Source organism: Neovison vison, chromosome 9, assembly GCF_020171115.1.
Source record: "Neovison vison isolate M4711 chromosome 9, ASM_NN_V1, whole genome shotgun sequence".
NCBI classification, from domain to species: domain Eukaryota; kingdom Metazoa; phylum Chordata; class Mammalia; order Carnivora; family Mustelidae; genus Neogale; species Neogale vison.
This window is the reverse complement of record NC_058099.1, coordinates 77,657,671-77,681,148: the sequence shown is the minus strand read 5'-3', so window position 1 is coordinate 77,681,148 and position 23,478 is coordinate 77,657,671. Positions and strand designations below refer to the sequence as shown.

Here is a 23,478-nt window from a genome sequence, read left to right as displayed (position 1 = left end):
ATAGGAGGCTCAGAACATTGACTGCATTGCTATTTTCCTTTCAATTGCTACTTGGAAGATAGGCTAGCTTGTTTTTTGTTTTTTGTTTTTTTTAAGTCTGTTTCCTTACTGAAAACTGAAGTTCCCTAAGAGATAGAAAGAAAAGAGTGCCAACCAAATATCTGAATTTGAGGCTGGTTTACTATAGCTGAAAATGGCATTTCCTCAACTTTCATTTAGAATAAGAATTCCGAAGACTAAAGAAGCTAAGATTCAATGATTGATTCTACCTAATCAGCTTAAGACATAAGATGAACTAGAGGAGGCATTCCCTCAGCACCATCTGAAGTTATCAGGAAGGTGTCTGTGGACATACTGTCAGGGCTCTGCCCAGTTCCTCTCGGATCCCTTTTCCCCATATAGAGCGGCTTAATCGTTTTTAGGAAGGCTGCCTCAGGTCACTAGAATCCAATGCAGAATGGAGAATGAGCCTCCCCCAACTCACCTCTGAACTATCAAGTTAAGAAGTGCGGGTATGGGAGGATAAATACCTCTGCTCCCTCACCCCTTGGCCAGGACAACTCTAAGCCATGACCTACACTCTTCCAAAAATCCTCTGTGGCTTTCAGCCCAAGTTACTCTCTGTACAACTTTGCTCAATGTCACACACTTGTGTGACCTCCTTCCTTCCTCTGTCCCAATGCCTCCAAGCTCCTGAAAGCCTTTTTTCTGGAAACATGTCCTAATAAACCTGGAATTTTTATCTCCAAATCCACTTCTGGGTACCAGAGCCAAGACAGCCTCCCTAAGTCCCCATCAAAAACTACCCTCCATCCGTTGAATTTAAAATCCTTCCCTTGGAGATTCAAATTAAAACCACAGTTATAATGGCCAAAATTAGCAAGACAGGAAACCATGTGTGTTGGAGAGGATGTGGAGAAAGGGGAACCCTCTTACACTGTTGGTGGGAATGCAAGTTGGTGCAGCCACTTTGCAAAACAGTGTGGAGATTCCTCAAGAAATTAAAAATAGAACTTCCCTATGACCCTGCCATTGCATTCCTGGGTATTTACCCCAAAGATGCAGATGTAGTGAAAAGAAGGGCCATCTGTACCCCAATGTTTATAGCAGCAACGGCCACAGTCGCCAAACTGTGGAAAGAACCAAGATGTCCTTCAATGGATGAATGGATAAGGAAGATGTGGTCCATGTACACTATGGAGTATTATGCCTCCATCAGAAAGGATGAATACTCAACTTTTGTAGCAACATGGATGGGACTGGAAGAGATTATGCTGAGTGAAATAAGTCAAGCAGAGAGAGTCAATTATCATATGCTTTCACTTATCTGTGGAGCATAGCAAATAACATGGAGGACATGGGGAGATGGAGAGAAGGGAGTTGAGGGAAATTGGAAGGGGAGGCAAACCATGAGAGACTATGGACTCTGAAAAACAACCTGAGGGTCCTGAAGGGGCGGGGGTGGGAGGTTGGGGGAACCAGGTGGTGGGTATTAGAGAGGGCACATATTGCATGGAGCACTGGATGTGGTGCAAAAACAGTGAATACTGTTACGCTGAAAAGAAATTTTAAAAATAAATAAATAAATAAAATGACTATTTAAAGTTAAAAAATAAAATGAAATAAAATCCTTCCCTTGGAGGTTTTATTCCTTCTGCCTTGGACTTGAACCCCAGTAACCTGCATATCCCCTTCTGAGAGGTCCCAATTTAAAAGGGCTTTCAGTCTGGGCAACGTAGCCTGACCATTTCAAAGCCACTTCTCAGAACAAATTTACTTTGATTGATAGTAGCTTGAAGCAAAAAGGAGAAGTTGAATGAAGCCTCACAAAGAGGGTGAAAAGCAGAGCACTGGCTAAGCCCTCTAAGCCCTGATTCCCTTCTCTGGGTTCTTGAGGGTGGGAACGATTCCAGGACCCCTAAGATTCCTTCAGCTCTCACATTCCAAATTGTTTGAACTTGAAGTAGGAGAACATTGCCAACAATTGGTTCTTTTTAAATTTTGCTAGGCCCAGCTATACTTTTTCTCTACCCCATCATAGAAATGGTGCATTTCTTTTGCACTTTTGAATTTTGGCTTGTTGGTGGCGGGGTGGGGAGGAAAGTGGTGTGTGAAGTGGTGATTTGTGGCTAAGTAGATTGATTTTTAATTTGTCAGCTGCTGAGCCAGGAAATAAAACAAAAAACAAAACAACAACAACAACAAAACCCTCCCCAAAGTAAACAATATAACATACTTGGTTATCTTCAAATGTTGGGCTTCTATTGAAATTGATTAAGGCTATCATTATAAAATAAATTACACAACTCTGGTATCTTTCTCAAAACCCTTGGTGCCCTAAACCAGAATATTCTATGGCCCAAAGAAATGTGTGAAATAACAAACGGGGCTTTAAACAATGAATACATCTCCCAAACAGGAGATGCTTTCTCCCATCAGAAATAACCAGATCCACAGTCCGACCAATTCCCATCCTAGACCTGAAAAGATGGCCTGATTCTCACATCTCACCTGGACAAAGCCCCAGAGTAACTCAGTGTCCCTGCATTATCTAGCCAATTTATGCCATTTTTAGACCCTCTGGCCCCTGCAAGAGGAAAGAAAAAAAAAAAAAGAATGCCATCCGAATGAATGCAATCTAAGTGCTCTGGGTTGACCAGTTAGATCTAGGGCCCAGTTAGTTAGCTACCAATAACCAATGGTTTTCACTCCGGTTTCAGTGAAATCTAGAGCACAATGGCAACAAGGACAGAAGTATCTATAGGCCAGGCCCACTCACAAGTTCTAGTCCTTCTGGCAGTCAACCCATGCAAGAAAATCTTCACTATTCCAGAGTTATGTTTTTATTTCTTCAACCATAACTGCTCCTGAGTTCTGGGCTCCTGGGGATAAGCAAAATAGAAGTAACAGCTGGGAGAAGAAACACCTAAGAAACAGAGATGGAAACAGGAAGCAGGAAGCCTGAGAAAGCATAAGCACCATTTTTTTTTTCCATAAAGGACCAGACAGTATAAATATTTTAGGTTTTGTGGCCCATATGGTCTGTCAGGACTACTCAGCTCTGCCACTGGAACACGAAAGCAGCCAGGGAAAACACATAAAGGAACAGAAATAGCTGTATCCCCATAAAATGTTATTTACTAAACAAATGGGGGTTCTCCTGACACCTGTGTGCCAACCCCTGCTCTACATTCAAGGAATCCTTAACATACACTTAAGGATAAAAACAGTAATCTGAAAATGCAATCGAGGTTGTAAAAATATTACAAGCTGTTTATTTTAAAGTACAATGAGACAGTGAAATGCAATTATAGAGGAAAGGATGGAATTCCTTCAAGCTTGTTACAATGGGATTTACCACTATGTACTGCTTATTGTCAAGCAGTAGAAATTTCACATGTTCACCAAACTATTCTAAGGTCAGAGATCTAGTTGCCAGAAGCTCAAACCTTTCAAACTCTTTAAAGCATGAAGAACAGATCCATTACATGTTGAGAATCTGGACTAATGCACTTAAATAACAACCCTATGGCATAGGTATTGTTATTATTATTATTATTAGTGTCCCCATTTTACAGATAAAGTATTTGAGGTTAAGGAGGCTGCCTAAGGTCATATAACCAGCAAGATGCAGGGCCAGGATTTAAACTGATCTTCTTGGCATCAGAGCTCTTAGCACCTGAGCAATAATGTCCTCCATACTCTATCCTTCTTGAGGTTTGACACTGTAGCCCATTCTCCTTATATTAAGTCTACAGCTACCCTTGCTTCCAAAAGGTCTCTCCGGCCTCGTTCTTTTCTTTCTGTTCTATATGTTCCTGGTGGGTCTCCTGTGCTGGTTTCTCCTTCTGGACATCCTTTTAAAAAATGGATATTCTTTGGGTTTCAGAGTCTCCTCTTATTTTATATTCTTTCCCTCAGCTCTTCAGGCTATGCTCAGGGCTTTAAGGTAGTGAAAACTTCACTGGCTCCAAAATTTCCATCTGTGGTCTAAACCTCTTCATTAAGCTTCAGATCCGTATCCCCAACCATAGATGAAACATCTCTATCTCAACATCTCATAGGTATCCTAAACTCAACATATCCAATACTTACCTCTTCTCCCCAAAACCCTCCCTGTACAGTTTATTTGGTAAGTGGTTCCACCTGTACTTGGAGCCCAAAGAGGCCCTGCACCAAGCCCAAACACCCCGTTGGACAAGCCTGTGGAAAGGCCCTGAAACCACATGCAGAGCAAGGGGGACCGCCAAGACCCACCTTGCAGTCATTCCTGTCAACGTTCCAGGCATATGAATAAAACAACTAGGACCTGCTGCAGCCCCCTCCAGAACAGACCAACCCCCAGCTTAACACCAGTGAGGGAGCCCAGTCAACACCAAGTGGAACATAAGATTCACCTCACTGAGCCCAGCTCAAATATCAGATCCAAAAAATCCTGGCATATAATAAAATTGTGTTCATTGACACCCCCAAGAGTTTGAGAAGATTGGTTCCACAGCAATAGATAGCTAGATCTGTTATTCCTTATTATGAACTGAATGTTTGCCCCTTACCCCCACCAAATTCACACACTGAAGCCCTGCCCTCAATGTGATAGTATCTGAAAGTGGGACCTTTGAAGATAATAAGGTTTAGAACAATTCATGAGGGTAGAAACCCATGATGGGATTAGTGTCCTTATAAGAGAGCCTAGAGCACCCGTCTTCTCTCTCCCCAACCACATGTGGACACAGGGAGAAGGCAGCCCTCTGCAAGCCAGGAAGAGTTCTCATCAGGAACCAAATCTGTCAGCATCTTGAACTTGAACTTTCAGCCTGTAGAACTGTGACAATGAAGTGTCCTACATAAACAGGTGTTTTCTTACAGCAGCCTAAGCCAACTAAGATACTCATTATTAGTGTCCATGGATAGAACAATTACAATTGAACCTTAAATGACATTTGTTTGAGCATCCATGAAAAATATGCTCCAACTGTCAGTCCTTACCAATATTGCTTTTATGTCTCCAAGTTATACATCATCTTTACATTCTAGACTTCTCAGCTTGTCTCTGGAGCTATCTGAAACTTCCAAACATGCTGATCTCTGATGTCCTTACTGGCTAGAAGCTGAGTGAGTGAGTGCTTCTCTAACGATGGAACTTAAACTTTATCAACCTAATTCATTCCTTCCCAACCAAGCCCAGGAGCTTCCCACCACTGAGGAACACTGCCTTACCCTGGATAGCCTCCTGCTTTTTCCCTAACTCAAATAAGGATAAAATGTCATTTTTCACCACACTTACTCCTATGTCTGCCTGTTGGCCCAAACAAGATAACCACATCATGTGCCTGCTCCTCCCTCCACTAAAATTAGGACATACCAGTAATCTAAGTGACTTACAGATTGCAACCTGTCATTTTCAGGCATCCCCATCCCTTCCTAGGAAAGGACATCAGGTATAGACAGAGTCAGTTAGGAGCAATCATTTTAGTTAAACGCCAAGTTCTGCTTTCTGCTGAAGGAATGTGACAGTGTCCTCCAAATCTGTCAAGTTAATACCTTGGGCCACAATTGAACCACAAAATGTCCAATTTTCAAGCTGTTGAGATACTGCTGTGTTCCCTGTAAGCTGAGTACTCTAAGTCCTTTACCATAAAGCCAAGTTACTTGTCCATAGCTCCTCCCCAAACAGGCATCCAAGTAGTCTTGGATGATTTTTAATACCCCTGAGATTTTAAAAACATAAGTGGGCTCATTAAGCAGACAAATTCATGACCAGTGACCTACAGCAGTACAATCCTTCTCTTTAGTGCAGGACTGCCCTAAATCTTAGGTACCACTCTTGATCTTAGGTACAAGCATCTGTGAAGCAATAGTCCCCAGAAGCAGGAAGCAGCCTTTCGAAAGCAGGAGCAGCTGGTGGGACATAATGCTGTCTGGCTTCCTGGCACCAGTCCCAGAGTGAAACCTAAAATCATTGTGATTTTTTTTTTATGCCATTCCATTTTCTCCCCAAAGGTATTCTAGAAAAAGCAAACTGCTCTAACATAGAAAAGGTCTTTTCCCATTATTAATAAAACTTACTGATAGGTTCACTAGTTCTTTCTAGCTATCAACGTAAAAACCCCAGGGCTGTAATTCTATCTGGGGGAAGGAGGCATCAGGGTTCAGCATGTCCTTGCATTTCTGATTTTCCAGGTCATCTCATCAGAAAGTGGTCCAGTGGCCATATGACATACAATGCCCAAACTCAAGAGTGTTCGAGAAGACAGTCCCAGAGGCATTGATTTCCAAAGTGAATTTGTCTTTGGGTAGGAGTCAGCATGGTCCTTAAGTTAGAAAAGTCAATGATTCTGATGTAGGTGGGTTAAACAGATGCTTAGAAATAGGGAAGTTAAAATCAAAAGCACTGGGTCCCATCTGCCTGCAGACTGTAAACCAATACTTACAATCTAGTCCTGGGGAAATTCCTCCTCTAACTGAATGGTTCGAGGTTTGGGGGTGGGGAGAGTACCTCCTCACTTTCTAAGGGCCTGGGGGTGACTTCCCCCTAGCTGGGTTTTGAAAAGGGGAAAATGCAGAAGAAGGGAAATCCAGGACAATGGACATCCTAAACCATAACCATAGAAAACAGAATTAGGAGGGGTGCCTGGCTGGCTCAGTTAGAAGAACACAGTGCTCTTGGTCTCAGGGTTGTGAGTTCAATCCCCACATTGGATAGAAATTACTAAACATAAATAAATTTTAAAAAATAAACAGAATCATGAAATCTAACTCAATATTCCAAAACTTCATCTTCCCAAAGAGAAATTACCCCAAACACCTGAGAAGCAGTGGAAGGAATATGTTACATGAAAGAAAAAAAGACCTGGATTTCAGCCAAGTATTACCTCTACCTTCTGGAATTATTCCTTCTAAGATGTCTAAACTTATAGTCCCAGCTTTCTTTTTAGGTAAAAATCAGAGGAATAGCACACACCCTTTCCTTAATCTCGAGCACTGTGATTATAGGAGTTCTTCAGAAGAATATGGTAGAAACTCAAGGGGATTTTTACTGAATAGTGTTCACTCTGCCCCTCCCTACATCAAATTTTAAAACTAATGGAAATTCTGAGCCCTTGCCATTAAAATAGCAAAAGATAGACATCATTTACTGACTCAGTCCTCATCACTCTCAGAACATATGGGGCATGAGACATCTTGTCAAACATATGGTGTTCCAAATGTAATAGTGCTAAATATTTAATATTCCACAATGGTTTACTGTAAATCAAGTTGTGAAGAGTTGTAGGCAAACCACCAACTCCCACAGCAAAGGTAAGTTCCACTTCAGCTTTTTTAACTAACTTAATTTTCTGTTGATTAGCTTTCTATCCAACTAATTCATTGGTTTTAGTTTCCACGGAGAAAAAGTACGTGATCTGGTAAAACCACCAATGCTGGTCAATTCATCTCTCCTTAAAATTCCTGTATCAGCCTGTCTTTGTGCCTCTAAGCTCATTTTTCTAATTATCCAAGGCCCACACTTGTCTCCCCAAAGAACATATTAATGGCCATCCTGTCTTTGAAAGAAGTTTTGAACATTTCTAGATTTTAGACTTCCTAACCATGGTTTTATTTCTTCATATGACTGCCTCACCTAGACCGACCCAATGCACAACAATTATAAGAATCACAATAAAAATAGCCTATCCATGTACTCAGTAGATACCATTTGTTAAACCATATCTTGAATTCCCACATCAACCCTACTGGTAGGTGTTGTAATCTCTTTATCCATCAGAGTCTTGGAAAGGCTCAAGGTCACACAGCTTACTGAGCAGCAGAGGTGGGATTTTTTTTTTAATTTCATAACTATTTTTTTCCAATTTATTTATTTTCAGAAAAACAGTATTCATTATTTTTTCACCACATCCAGTGCTCCATGCAAGCCGTGCTCTCTATAATACCCACCACCTGGTACCCCAACCTCCCACCCCCCCGCCACTTCAAACCCCTCAGATTGTTTTTCAGAGTCCATAGTCTCTTGTGGTTCACCTCCCCTTCCAATTTACCCCAACTCCCAGAGGTGGGATTTAATGTAATTCTTTCTGAGTGCAAATCCATGTGGTTTCGTGTAGCAACTATTCAGCAACCAAAGTGGAATCTATGTTCCCCCTGAATCCTCCGAATCAAAAGTCTAGAAAAGGCTATGATGCAGGGTGGAAAACAATGACTCAAGCAACCTTGTAAGCAATTTAGTGGATATATCAGATAAGACAGTTTTGTTTTGAATATGGTCCCCATTTTTTTCACTAATCTATTACCCAAATCTGGACACTAAAAATGAAGCTCACCCAAGTCAAAATATAAAGAACAATGAAGCACATCAACCTAAACACTTCTTTTTCACTTAAAAAAATAATTCTAGACATATGAAAAAGGTACAAATATAATATAACCACTCTCCTCCCCTAATGTTAGTATCTTCCATAGCCAGCGTAAAATTATTGAGATTAAGAAGCTAACACCGACACAATGCTATTAACTGAATTACAGACTTAATCTGGAGTTCACCAGTTTTCCCAGTGCCAGACTTTTCTCTGTTCCAGAATCCAATCCAGAATCCCCCAAGGCCTTAGTTGAGAGTTACACAGTCTTTCCTTGACTTTCATGACCTCAATACTTTTGAAGGATATAGGTAAGTTGTTTTGGAGAATGTTCTTGCTTCAGGCTTTCTTATATCTCCTCAAGATTTGAATGAAGTTATGCATTGCTGGGAAGAATACCACTGGGACAATATGCCCTCCTCAGTGCAGGATAATCCGGAAGTACATGACATTGGAATGTCGTCTCCCTGGTGATGATAACCTTGATGGCTTGATTAAAGTGGTGCCTGACAGATTTCTCCACTATGAGGTTAGTCTTTTGCCCTTTGTAATCAAAAGATATCAGAGGGGCAGAAGGAAGGAGTACTTTGAGACTATACAGGTATCTTGTTTCTCCTCAAATTTCTGCCCACTAACTTTAGTATTCATCTATGAATCCTCTATCACAACAATCATTGTGATATTCTCTCATTCCTTCTACACTTATTAACTGGAATTTGTCTGTAAGGAAGAGCTATTTCTTCTCCCCTTTTATTTATTTATTCATATACTTATGTCCATATGACTCATGGATATTTTACTTTATGGATTATAATCCAATACTATTGTTATTGCTTTTTTGTCTAATATTCCAGTTTGGGCCACTGGCAGTTTTTTTCAGGTTTGTTCTGTGCCATTCTAGGGACCTTTTATCTTTTGAGCGGTTCCTTACTTTCTGGCACCACAACATGCTCCAGGCTCATCTTGTGAGGTTCCTGACTCTGCCCTAGACATGCCCAGACATGTTTTGAAGGAGCCCTTATTCCTTTTATTAGAAAATGATATTTAGAAACCAAGATCTAGGGGATAGATGTGCTCATTGCTACTGTGGTGTCATTGCTTCTAGGCCATCTCAGAAAACGGACCTTGGAACTATGTATATATGCATATTAGCCCACATACACACACACATCTATATTTCTGTGTCTATGTATATATTTTTTGAAATAATATGAGTTCATACCAACATCTGATTCCAGTTCTAAAGAATTCCTTTAATATCTTATCCAATATCTCCCCAATGAATCAAGAAAAATGAAAACAACTTATGCATAAGTGGTTTCCAGATGTTATCTAGGCTAAGGGTCAGCAAACTATGGCTAAATGCCTATTTATAGAAGATTTTTATTGGAAAAAAAGTTTTATTAGGACACAGCTATGTCCATTAATTTAGGTATTGTCTACAGCTGCTTTCCACTAGAATAAAATAATTTAAAAATTATGACAGAGGTTGTATGGGTCACAAAGTGAAAAGATTTTCTATCTGGTCCTTTACAGAAAAGGTCTACAAACCCCTAGTATCAGTTATGTTTCACATTTTCACCTGGGAGATGTGTAGAAAGAATGTGGGTTCTAATACCATCCTTCCACCATTATTTACTAGCCATGTAGCCTTAGACAAGCCACTGATACCATGTACCTCAGATCTCCCCTTCCTTACAGTGTTGCAGGGAAGACTAGAGACCATAACAGTAAAATTCCTGGCATATGATAGATGTTCAACTAATGGTAGCTAGAATTACTTCTGAAGGTTGATAGAGTTTAGGATGGGATTTTGCACAAAAAGAATCTATATTCAGTGATGGGTAGATGACTAATATAATCTACAGAGTCTGTTTGATGTACAGGGAGCTCAATACTCCTTCCATCACTTACTAGTTGTGAGACCCTGGGCAAGTAACAATATCTTTGAATCTGTTTCTCTTTCCACAAAAGGGTAGCCATAAAAAGCTATGTCTATGAATATCTTTATGCCATGGTACGCAACACCAGTCTGAAGACCAGAGCTGGGATGGCTACATCAAAAGTAGAATCAGGATGTGCTAAAATACATGCTCCTGGTCCTAGCCCCAAGGATTCTGAGTCAGGAGGTTCAGAAGAGGGTCCACACTCGGCATTGTTAGTAAACCCCTAAAGTAATCTTGTTACAGGGCCAGGTCTGGGAACCACTGTTAACAGAAAATGTCACACGAATCCCCTCTGTGATCTCATGTCAGTCCTATATCCTTATTAGTATCCTGCTACCTTCTTGCCACTCAGGTAAATGTTTGGCCCGTTATAGAGTTCCTGCAAGTGCTATAGGAAAGTGAAATCCCTTTCTGAGCCACTGCATTGTATGTGTTTAAAGAAGATTAGGTCCTACTGGACTCTAAAATCTAAGTATGATTCCCCATGTTTCAGAATAAAATCCAATCTTTTCCTTAAGCAGCCTGCTCCTTTATAAGAATACACTCTGTAAGCCTCTCCTCATTGTACTGGATCAATAATATGAAACTAAGAACCAAGTGGGACTGTGGAGAGGGAAGAGGGGAGTAGAGATGACCAGGGGCACCAACAGGAGGAGGGCAAATTAAATAAGGTACAATAGACTTGTCCCCTAATCCCAGACCACACTCAGCTGACCCTTTCACACACACTGCCCCATTTGTCAGTGAGGAAGGCTAAAAAGCAGAGATCAGATCAGGTATAGGGCCTCCTAATCCATATCTGGGACCCACAGCAAGGTTGCAGGGATGGGAGACCCCAGGTGGTGCAAGCTGGGATGAAGATCCCTTGGATGTGAAGGACATAGATTACTGAATCCAACATATGTCATGAATATATATATATATATATATATATATATATATATATATATATATGCTAGTACAGTACCCAAATCAAAAGGCAAGATTCCCCTGCTCACTCTTATAAAAATCAACAGATACAACAAGGGCAGGCATATCCAGGAACAGGGATATAACAGGGGTTGTCAAGTTTACTGATGTTCAAATAGCAGCTTTCAAACCATCTTAACTTTCATCTGCCAAGAGCTTTTTCTTAATTGAAATGAAATTCACATAACATAAAATTAACCATTTTAAAGTATACGATAGTATTTAGGACATTCACAATGTCATAAGCACCACTTACATCAAGTTCCAAGCATCTTCTTCACTAGAGAAGAAAACTTTGTATCCATTAAGCAGCCTCTCCCGTTCCCTTTTCTACCAATAGCTTTTTATAGTGAGAGGTGGATTTTCTCCACAATGAGATTTTATATAGTCACTGTTTGTCTGTTTGTCGAATCTTCTCAAAGACACAGGAACTGGGTGGGAGCAGCTTCCTGGGAAAGTCTAATATAAGTTTTCCTTTCTCCTACCCTACCCAGTCCAGTGGGAACAGTGCCAACATTTACACACAAACACACACAACACACGCACACACACCCCAGGCCAGTCAGTTTCAAGTGGTCAATGACCATGAGAACAAGAATACATCATGAGTGCTCTGAGAGGAACCTCTTTGGTCACCCACAGCATGAGTTACTCCCCCAAATGGGTCTAGACAGAGAGTGGCTCTTACCCGCTGCTTCTCTGGGTCCACATAACGAATGCCAAAATAGTCCTTCTCCAGCAAGCTGTAGTAGTTGCAGATGTGGTCAATAAGAAACTGCCCTTTGGTCTCCCTCTGCAAAAGAAGCACATTTAAGTTTCAGCCAGAGCTCATCTTGTACACTCATGTCTAAAATGTGTTTCATTCACCCCATAGATCTGCACTTAGAAAAATGGATTACCTCACTCCAGTCCCTCAAGCAGGGACTTCTAAACTCTTAATTATAATCCACAGTGAAAAATACATTTTTACCCTGTGAACCATTACACACACACACACAGAGCCAAAGGAAGGCTCTCTAAAAAGAGAGCCAAAGAGACACCAAACAATGCCCTGCATAGATGCAATGTACTCTAATGTGTTCTATTTTATTCAGTTATGGACCATTTAATTTTTCAAAAGCTATTTATGACTCAGAACACTGATTTAACAACTCAGTACCTAGTGGAGACCCACAGTTCACAAACCCATACACAATTCCACATGCAGTGCACCTGAATGTTTGTCATAAGTCAGTATGTGTTCGCTCATTCCATCTTCATAAAGATCCTATGAAGAAGGTCCCCATTTTACATCTAAAGAAACAAAAGCACTGAGAGGCTCAGTAGCCCACCCAAAGTCAAACAAGCTGTATAGAGAGCAAGGCAGCACTTGGCCCGGGCCACCAAGCTATAGAATCTGGGCTCCTACCACACAACTTTGTCTCCCCAGAGATGCAGTGAGTACATTGCAACTTTGCTAGAAGGCCCAGTCTGGATGCTATGGGACTACAGTGAATGATGTTAGGCAGAACACCCAAGGTAGAAGCCCTACTGCTTTGGGCCTCAAAGCCAATGCATTACATCCATAAGGGACATGGGAGATGGTGAGGCAAGGGGGAGGACAGACTGGGACAGGCCCAGGTGACCTTAGGCAAACTCTCCAGCTGTTTCACATAGGCAAAATGAGTCAGTTACTTTTCCTTCTAATTCTGTGAGAGATTTGTCACCCAAATCTGACGAAGATGAATACCATTACCACAAAACCCTGTTAATAGCAAGGACTCTCCAAGCCCTCATCAAGATATTTGATAAGATTAATTTCTGCTTCAATCAAAGTTGCTGACAGACCCATGGAATATTTTAGGGGTGAAATGTGACCTATAAAAATAAATGAAGAAACTAGAGATGTTAAGTGAGCCACTCCTCCAATCCACTAAAAATAATCTTGAAAGAGGAGGTTGATCTTTGTTACATGATTATCTTTTCATTAGAAACTACTAACATCAGCTCAGAAAGTTGATGAAAAAGCCGCTCACTGGTCTGGGAGGCACTGCACTGAATAAAGGACAGGGGCATATGAGCACATACTGTGATATGAAGCCCCAATTCTCCTGAAATCTCATGGAGTTTAATTCTGAATAATCTTTGAGCCTTTCCTTCATTTCTAAGAGAAACCATCTAATGTAGCTCAAAAGGGACAAAGCATCAAAATGGAATTTTTTTCAATTTCTCTAATTGTTTTTAAACCTGGAAGCTCAAATGACAAGCTATATCCGATGACAGCTGAATCTAATGCCCACAATATAATCAATGGATTTAGTTCCTTTTACAGATTCACTCTGTAATGCATCCACAGTTAAGAGGCTGCTGAAGAATCAAATCACTGAACATAGCGTGCGAGTCGGTCATTCTGTGATTGGATTACCAAGCTCTTTGCATTAGGATTTACTACGGTGGACTGCCCCCACCATATGCGAGACCCACAAGACATGTGGGTCAAAGCAGTGCTCTGTAATGATGTGTGGGATTGAGCAGAACTTGATTGTGCCTGACAGCCAGAATTTTGCCCTGAAGATGTACTTAGAAGCACAACAAAGATTTTTTTTTAAATGATTCAACTCATCAACCAATACATATTCTCATACTGAGTAAGACCCTTGTGAAAAGGAAATGCCACTGTAGACATTGTGTTGAGTGGAATACACAAATGGGGCTGAACTAGAAATCGATGCTTTCCACAAAAACAGGTGAGGCCAGTTTCCATGCTTCCAGGCCACCAGGCCCCTGCTCCTGGAAGCACTCCCCACAAACACAATACTGCCTAGCAGTGGCCTCGGCATCACCCAGGAGCGAGCCCGTTGCCAACACAGAATCTTGGGCCGAGCTCCAGACTAACAGAACCTAATGTGCCTTTCAGTAAGGTGCCCTGATTTTTCACATGTTCATTCATTTTGGGATGCATGGGCCTAGTGGAAAATCCCCCATGGGTGAGAAGTGCAACAACTATACTTATCTGCAGATGTCACTGGGCGGGGCAGGGGGGGGGGACCATTTTCTCCATGGAGAATGGTCTATGTCTCAACTCACAAAAATGAAAGTGTTTTCCAATCTCGAGAACAAAAACTGCCCTTGCATCTAGAGGCTGCCAGCCAGCCTCGTCATCTTGAGCTGCTCTGTGTCGCTACTTCATGCCAAGAAAGCCAGCCTAGAGCCTCACGTTACGCTCTGCTCTGCCTGGAAATCTGGACCACATTCTTAAAGCATTTAGCTTCCTATTATTATCATTTCTGTGCATGAAGCCCAGTCCTTGTGCTAAATGAAAGACCACCTGGGCCTGGGCCCAAAGGTCAGAAGAGCTCATTCAGGATCAGGTGTGTGAGGGGGTCCAGCTGCCAGTTCCACACACCTCAAGGCAGAAGAGGGCCCTGCAGTGAATACTGGCTCTGCTCCCAACTCCCACTCCTAGAACTCTGTGGAACTACTCAAATCCTCTATTGCTTCCTCCTGAGCTTTCTGAGTAGACGTCACTGTTCACCACCCTGCCTGGCAAGCTGGAGGTTACCAAATGAGTAAATGAGGCATTGCTTTCTCTCATGGAAAACCTGCGGTCTAGGAACAGACAGTAAGCCTTTGGAAGACACAAGTCCCCGGGGAGATGGAGAGTCCACACACAGTGGAATTAGCCTTTTTTTTTTTTTTTTTTTTTTTGACAGACAGAGATCACAAGTAGGCAGAGAGGCAGGCAGAGAGAGAGGAGGAAGCAGGCTCCCCGCTGAGCAGAGAGCCCGATGTGGGACTCGATCCCAGGACCCTGGGATCATGACCTGAGCCGAAGGCAGAGGCTTTAACCCACTGAGCCACCCAGGCACCCCGAATTAGCCAACTTTTACCAAAAACTTTTACCAAAAACTTCAAGGTAAAGTAGTTTTCAAAGATTTCAAGAATAAGGACTTCATTTTTTAATGTCAACGTTTTGTTTCTCCCCCAAGACAGCAGTTGTCCTTTCAATACTGACTAAACAAGGGAGGAGGATTCAAACAGCTAAGAGAAACTCTTTAGAGCTATTACCTAAGTCATGTTCTATCATAAAAGTAGCACATAGGAACGACATTGGGACATAAGCATGTGATCTATGCCTCAAGAAAGTGCCTTAAGGATAGACTTTGGATGCGGTCTCTAGATAAGTTTATACAGTAGGTCTCAGAAGTGCGCTGACAGCCTTGAACAGAGAATGTGTTCACCACTCGTTTAAACTTATGTCCCAATACTGTGGGTCCTCACCACCTAGAGCATATTTTATAAACTGGAGTTTTAAGATCTGTGAGATGATAAATTGTGTCTTGCTGGATGGATTTACAAACACTGTACTAAAATATCATGAATACAATTATTTACAACTGTAAGGTTTTTTTGTTGTTTTGTTTTGTTCTGTTTTGTTTTGTTTTTTGTTTTTACTGCGTTAAAAATCCAAACCAATGCTAGTCAAGGTATGGTCTATAGACTGTGAGGGAATGTAAACTCTTTGTTACTGGTCTTCCGTGAAACAAGTGTGGGAAATTAAGGGTATTCTATTTTCACTGTGTGTGTTTGGGAAGTGGGGTTTGTTTGTTGGTGGGTTTTTGGTTTTTGTTTTTGTTTTGTTTTGTTTTGTTTTTAACACATATTGGTCCAAAAGAGATTGAGGATACAAAATCTAGTACTCGTCTCTCAGCATCAAGAGTTTGAGATGCTCAGACCTAAACCACCACCAGGTCCTGGGTGCTTTGGAGATTTCTTTACTCCAGGAGCCTTGACTCTGTAAAGGGAACTGGGTTCTCTCTCCACCTTCTCTGCCCGTTTTCTGATAATTCTTGGTGTGTGTGCATATCCGCGAGTTTCTTACAATAATCCCACATTCTCTTAGGGCCCTCTCCCATGAGTTGGAAAGGAACCTACTTGGTGCAATCATAATCTAGCCTACTTTTCAAAAAAACCATCTCTCCTCCCCATCCTAAAGTACATACTGGAAAGAAAGAGTCCATTATGTTAGAATACTGCTTCCACCATTTAACAATCGGGTGACCTTTAGGCAAGTAATGAAATCTGATACTTCATGTCTTCTAGTGTAAAATAGAAATAATGGTAACTTTCAGAAATTAAGCGGTAGATTTGAGGCTCATTCGTATATTTGTTAAATATCTATTTTGCAAGACACTGGGACACAGATTTGAGATAGTGAACAAAACACAATTTATAATCTCACAGATCTTAAAACTCCAGTTTATAAAATGTGAAAGCATTCTGCAAACTGCAAAGCACAGTTTACCCCCTTAAGAGGTCATTACCAATAATATTAAAAATAATCTAATTCTTAAATCTTTGTATCCAATTTTACAGATCTTTTTAGATACACAGAAGGTGAGAGGAACAGTATTTGCTTCCCAGAACTGGCCTCTGGGGAAGAAAAAGTGAACAAAGAGACAAAGAACTCAATTCCGTTCCTCAACTCTTCTTACAACTAATTGCTGACGATGCATTAATTCGACTCTCTAGTTCCACTGAAGTAAACACAACAAACTATTTGTGCTTAAAAAAGAGCAAGAGAACTCAACCGGCTAAATCAGCCATGGCTTGTCTTCAGTGAAAAAGCATGGCAGATTTCAATTCCTATTTCCTAAACTTCTAAGCCAAGACATTTCACTACATTTCAGATACTGGTTAAGTGAGGAGGAAAAGAGTACCAATCCAAAACTACTTAAAGTATTACTACAAATCAAGTTTAAGGGCTCAAATAGCTACCTTCAGGAATTAAAGTATAAACCTCATGGTGATTACCACTCATGGGACACTTATCATACACCAAGGACTAGGTTACAAGCTTTGTAATTAAAATCCTGACAACGGGGGCACCTGGGAAGCTCAGTGGGTTAAAGTCTCTGCCTTGAACTCAGGTCATGATCCCAGGGTGCTGGGATTGAGCCCCACATCGGGCTCTCTGCTCAGCAGGGAGCCTGCTTCCCTTCCTCTCTCTGCCTGCCTCTCTGCCTACTTGTGATCTCTGTCAAATAAAGAAATAAAATCTTTTAAAAAAAAATAAAAATAAAATCCTGACAACATAATGAAGTAGCTAATATTCTCCCCATTTGTTACATATTTTTTAGAATTGATCCAGAAATGTTAAGTTGGTTGGTAAAAATGCCAGGGCCACCACCTATGCCTAAGATATTGTAGGAACTCAGTTTGCCCATTAGCCACCATTCTCTATGTGGGCACAAACATAGAGAGCAGCATCCAATTGGAGCAGCATCCAATTTCCCAGTTACTAGAATTTAGACAGACAGAATGGGGCATTGGGTTATCTATACAACATGAGGTCTGGAAAAAGGCAGTTTTATAAAATATAAACCACATTGTAGATTTCATTGGTTAATTGTCCAGCATCCATACACCTCTTTCTCTTTCCTAATAAAATCCAGATTTTGTTCAGGTAGGCACACATTCATACACACACATGCACCCAGGTACATGCAAAGTCCTTGAGGCTCAGGGAACTATAACCCCCCCACAACTTCAGCTTGACGGGTATAAGGGGAATCCTACCTTTCCTATCTGATTGGTTCATGAAGAGGACATGTGACCCAGTTTAGGCCAATGGGACATGAGGAGCAACTGGGCTTTCTTGAATGGCTTTCTTACTCTCCTGAGAGAACTTCAGAAAGAGACCTTCTCTCTCTCTGGTTATTGTTATACAAAGGTGTGAGGCCTGGAATTACTGCAGCCATATTAAAACCACCCTGAGGATGAACCCAACACAGGGCAGAACAAAAGTATTCACAGGGAAATGGAGTCTGTGGCTCCAGAGGACCAAATATGATGCTCACTTTATGTGTGAACTTCTAGGTCAGCCAATAAAATTCCTTGTTGTTTCAAGTAGTGCAAACTGGTTTTTCTGCTGATTGCACCCAAAATTTTCACTCAAAGAAGGGGAATTGATAGGCCCAGTGGGAAACACAATCACAGAGATTATCAACTAATGAACCAAGGAGCTGAGTCCATCTACTATGTTCTACTTGGCCAACATAGTGGTTCTGTATCTTTAAATTGGGAGCCTGCTCAGAAAAGCTGGAGGATCTGGAAACTGGAACATGAAGGTTAGCTGAAGCTCAGTATCAGCTCCCCTTTCCATGGAGAGTGAACCTTGAGATCTACCACACTCCCACCTACCCCAGGGTCTTCCACATCTTCCATTTCCCACGGTTCCCTGACCCCTAGAAAAATCTGAGATTACAACTTTCATCGGAGGCAAATTAGAGGCTTTCAAAGTATTCCTGGAAATTTCCTTGAAAATGCTTGGGAGCATCCTCACAGCCAGAAAAAGCCCTCAGTGAACACAGCTTGAACTGCTCCCTAAGGCCACTGATGTCCTAGGACCCTTTGGCCCACACAGACCAGAAACTCTAGGATCACTGAGATGAGGATAGCAGACAACATCTACAAGAATCAGAAACACACACACACACACACACACACACACACAAAAGAATCAGAAACACAGGGTGCCTGGATGGCTTAGCTGGCTGGGTGTCTGCCTTTAGCTCAGGTGGTGATCCCAGAATCCTGGGATCAAATCCCACATTGGGATCCCTGCTTCATGGGAAGCCAGCTTCTCTCTCTGCCACTGCCTCCCCCCATTCTCTGTATCTCATGAATAATTAAAGAAAATCTTTAAAAAAAGAAGAAGAAGAAGAATCTAAAACACATACCCAAGACACTGGGAATGGTTCATTCTGGGGCAGGCAGTATACCCCCAGGAATCCCCTGTGATAAACAGAAGTGGGACTCCAGACCTTGATTTCTGGTAATTAAGGGTTTGAGACTTTTGTTTAAAGGTCCTTGTTGCTCAACATCCTATGTTCATATGAGCTGCTTCTGAAAGGGGCAGCCTATGCAGATATACAGTTGGGGAATAGTAGAACTTCTCAGTCTCTCCTGATTCTTCTACAGGGAAGAAAGAGTTCAATTCCCTCTGGATACCTAGAAACTTCAAAGGGGCTTCTAGACAATTGTAAGGCACTGAACAGCAAACGGAATGCTTGGTTTGCTGCCAAGAGTAGGTCTTCTTCCTAGAAGTTGCATTTCTTTTGTGAATTAAGGTCCTCAATCCATTGATTTTTCCTTGGCAGATAAATAGAACAGTAATGAGAAACTGGTGAACTAAATAGTTCTGTTTCTAATGTGAAGGACAAGCATTAGGTCATTTAAAAGATACTGTGGCCTGGGGTGCCCGGGTGGCTCAGTAGGTTGGGCGTCGAACTCATAGTATTGGCTCAGGTCATGGGGGTGTGGGCTGAAGTCCCAGATTGGGTTCTGTACTCAGTGCAGCGTCTGCTTGTCCCTTTCCCTCTTCTTCTCCTCCCACTTGGTCTCTGTCTCTCAAATGAATAACTTTTTATACGCTCCATTTATATCTCTGCTAAAAAAACTTTAAGGATATCTACATAAATACGTACATTTTGTTATGGTAAGCACCAAAGATTTAACCAACACAGAACATTTCTTGTTCACTTTTACAATTGGAGTTTATATATCAAGTATTACTTTGTTAATCGTACTTTCCCATTGCAGGCAGTAACTGGTATTTGACATTTAGCTGGGACATTCATTCAGAAAATAGCATTATCCCAAGACCATGAGGAAAGAAGTAATATTAAAGCTGTTCAAATAAGGAGAAATGTAAAGACTGACAAGAACAGAGGGACCCCTTATAGATGAACCTACTAAAAGTTGTTTTGATTTGATAGGGAAATTCATGCTGGGAAAACCAGACAGCTATATGCAAAAGAATGAAACTGGGTCCCTTTCTTACACCATATACAAAATAAACTCAATGGATTGCAGACCTAAATGTGAGACCTGAAACCATAAAAGTCCCAGAAGAAAACATAGGTAGTAATCTCTGACATTGGCCATAGCAACCTTTTTCTAGATAGGTCTCTTAAGGCAAGTGAAATAAAAATAAACTACTAGGGTTACACCAAAATAAAATGCTTTGGGGGCACCTGGATAGCTCAGTCAGTTAAACACTTGCCTTCAGCTCAGGTCATGAGCCTGGGGTCCTGGGATTGAGCCACATGTTGGGCTCCCTGCTCTCAATGGGGAGCCTGCTTTTCCCTTTCCCTCTGCCCCTTCCCCCTGTTTATTCTCTCTCTCTCTCTCTCTCTCTCTCTCTCTCTCTCTCTCCCCCTCCTCTAATAAATAAATCTATTTCAAAAAATGAGCAGAGGACGAGAATAAACATTTTTCCAGAGACTTACAATAGACCATGTTGCCAACAGATGAAAAGATGCTCAGAATGACTCATTATCAAGAAAATGCAGACCAAAACCACAATGAGATATCACCCTACACCTGTCAGAATGGCTAGAAGCAAAAATAAGTAACATACGTTGGTGAGGATGGGGAGAAAGTAGAACTCTAGTGCACTCTTGGTGGGAATGTAAATTGATGGATCTACTGTGAAAGGTACTCAAAAAATTAAAAATAAAAATACCACATGACCCAGTAATTCCACCACTGGGTATTTATCCAAAGAAAATGAAAACAGTAATTCAAAAGGATACATGCATCCCTCTGTTTATTGCAGCTTTACAATAGTCAAGATATGGAAGAAACTCAAGTGTCTATCTATAGATGAATGGATCCTCTATGTTATTCCTTATGTTCCACAAGTAAGTGAAATCATATAATTGACTCTCTCTGCTTGACTTATTTCACTCAGCATAATCTCTTCAGTCCCATCCATACTGATAAAAAAGTTGGGTGGGGGGCACCTGGGTGGCTCAGTGGGTTAAGCCGCTGCCTTCAGCTTAGGTCATGATCTCAGGGTCCTGGGATCGAGTCCCACATCGGGCTCCCTGCTCAGCAGGGAGCCTGCTTCCCTCTCTCTCTCTCTGCCTGCCTCTCTGTCTACTGTGATCTCTCTCTGCCAAATAAATAAATAAAATATTTTTTAAAAAAAAGTTGTGTATTCATCCTTTCTGATGGAGGCATAATACTCCATTGTATATATGGACCATATCTTCTTTATCCATTTGTCTGTTGAAGGGAATATTGGTTCTTTCCACAGTTTGGTGACTATGACCATTGCTGTTATGAACATTGGGTGCAGAGGCTCTTCTTTTCATTACATCTGTATCTTTGGAGTAAATACTCAGTAGTGCAATTGCAGGGTCATAGGATAGGTCTATTTTCAATTTCTTAAGGAATCTCCACATGGTTTTCCAAAGTGGCTGCACACACTTGCATTCCCACCAAACAGTGGAAGAGGGTTCCCCTTTCTCCACATCCTCTCCAACACACGTTTTTTACAGTCTTTTTAATTTTGGCCATTTTTTCAAAGATTTTTATTTATTTATTTATTTGACAAACAGATCACAAGTAGGCAGAGAGGCAGGCAGAGAGAGAGAGGAGGAAGCAGGCTCCCTGCTGAGCAGGGAGCCCGATGTGGGACTCGATCCCAGGACCCTGAGATCATGACCCAAGCCGAAGGCAGAGGCTTTAACCCACTGAGCCACCCAGGCACCCCAATTTTGGCCATTCTAACTGGTGTAAGGTGTATCTCAATGTGGTTTTGATTTTAATCTCCCTGATAGCTAATGATGATAAACATTTTTTCATGTGTCTGTTAGCCATTTGTATGTTGTTCATTGGAGAAGTGTCTGTTCATATCTTCTGCCCATTTTTTGATGTGATTATCTGTTTTGTGTGTGTTGAGTTTAAGGAGTTCTTTATAGATCTTGGATATCAGCCCTTTGTCTGTAGTCTCATTTCCGAATGTCTTCTCCCATTCTGTGGGTTGCCTCTTTGTTTTGTTGACTGTTCCTTTGCTGTGCAGAAGCTTTTGATCTTGATGAAGTCCCCAAAGTTCATTTTCACTTTTGTTTCCTTTGCCTGGAGACCTACCTTGAAAGAAGTTGCTGTGGTTGATGTCAAAGAGGTTACTCCCTATGTTCTCCTCTAGATGTGATAGATTCCTGCCTCATGTTGAGGTCTTTTATCCATTTTGAGGCTATCTTTGTGTATGGAGTAAGATAATGGTCGAGTTTCATTCTTCTACACATAGATCAAGATGATGTCGAACACATACACATACACACAAACACATACAAGCCATAAAAAATGAGATCTTGTCATCTGCAACAACATGGATGAAGCTAGAGGGTATTACACTAAGTGAAACAAGGTGAAGTAAGTCAGAAAACTATCACAGTTTTACTTAGATGTGGGATCTAAAAAACAAAACAAATAAAAAGCAGAAACAGACCCATAAGTCATAAATACAGAGAAACTGATGGCTCCCAGAGGAGAGGGATGAATGGAAGGATGGGCAAAATGGCTGAAGAGGATTGGAAGAAACTCATTTCATAGCTGAAAACCTGTAAGTCACAGTGATAAAAGGCACAGCATGGGGAATACAGTCAATGGTATTTTAGTAGTATTGTATGGTAACAGTTGGTAGCTATACTTGTGGTGAGGACAGCACAATATATAAACTTGCTGAATCACTATGGTGTACACTTGAAACTACTATTGTGTGTCAATATGTAATACTATGTGTCAACTGTACGTCAGTTAAAAAGGTTGATTCATATTATTCAAATATTTTTGGTTGTATAAAAGGTAAAACCAAGGTTTTAGGAAGCTGAAGTATCTAATTCTAAATATACATCTGCTATATAGTAACTGTATATTATGGCTAAGATAAATGAAAATACAGGTTAGACTGATTTATTGTGCACAGAAACCCCTTTAATCATAAGTTGGGGGAGGGGAGGGCATGGTTAGGACTGTAGCAGTGACCTGAAATCTAGAAAATAACAAAATTACCGAAGCCAGACACTCATGGCAGGGAGGCAGGGGGAGAGTCAAAAGTTTCCTGAAAGGGAGAATCTCGCTGCAAAAATAAAAGGCAAGGGTGCCTGGGTGGCTCACTTGGTTAAGCAACTGCCTTTGGCTCAGTCATGATCCCGGAGTCCCATGATTGAGTCCCACATCTCCATAAGGAGTCTGCTTCTCCCTCTGACCTTCTCCCCTCTCATGCTCTCTCTCACTCTCTCTCTCTCTTTCTCTCAAATAAATAAAATCTTTAAAAATAAATGAATAAATAAAAATAGAAGGTAAACACAAGTGGCCACCTAGCCCAATGAGGCTCATCTGAAGAGAGTCAAAACCCAAGTGCTGATCTCAAGCCCCTG

The 23,478-nt window shown here is 41.3% G+C and overlaps 1 protein-coding gene across 3 annotated transcripts in view; it reads right to left on the bottom strand.

The window, feature by feature from the left end:
- Positions 1-23,478, bottom strand: part of FRMD3 (FERM domain containing 3) — a 318,301-nt gene that overhangs the window by 159,316 nt on the left and 135,507 nt on the right. For all 3 annotated transcript variants that reach the window (XM_044265819.1, XM_044265820.1, XM_044265821.1), the window contains exon 2: positions 11,955-12,059. In XM_044265819.1, the coding sequence (XP_044121754.1) occupies positions 11,955-12,059 (105 nt within the window). The remainder of the gene's footprint in view (positions 1-11,954; positions 12,060-23,478) is intronic.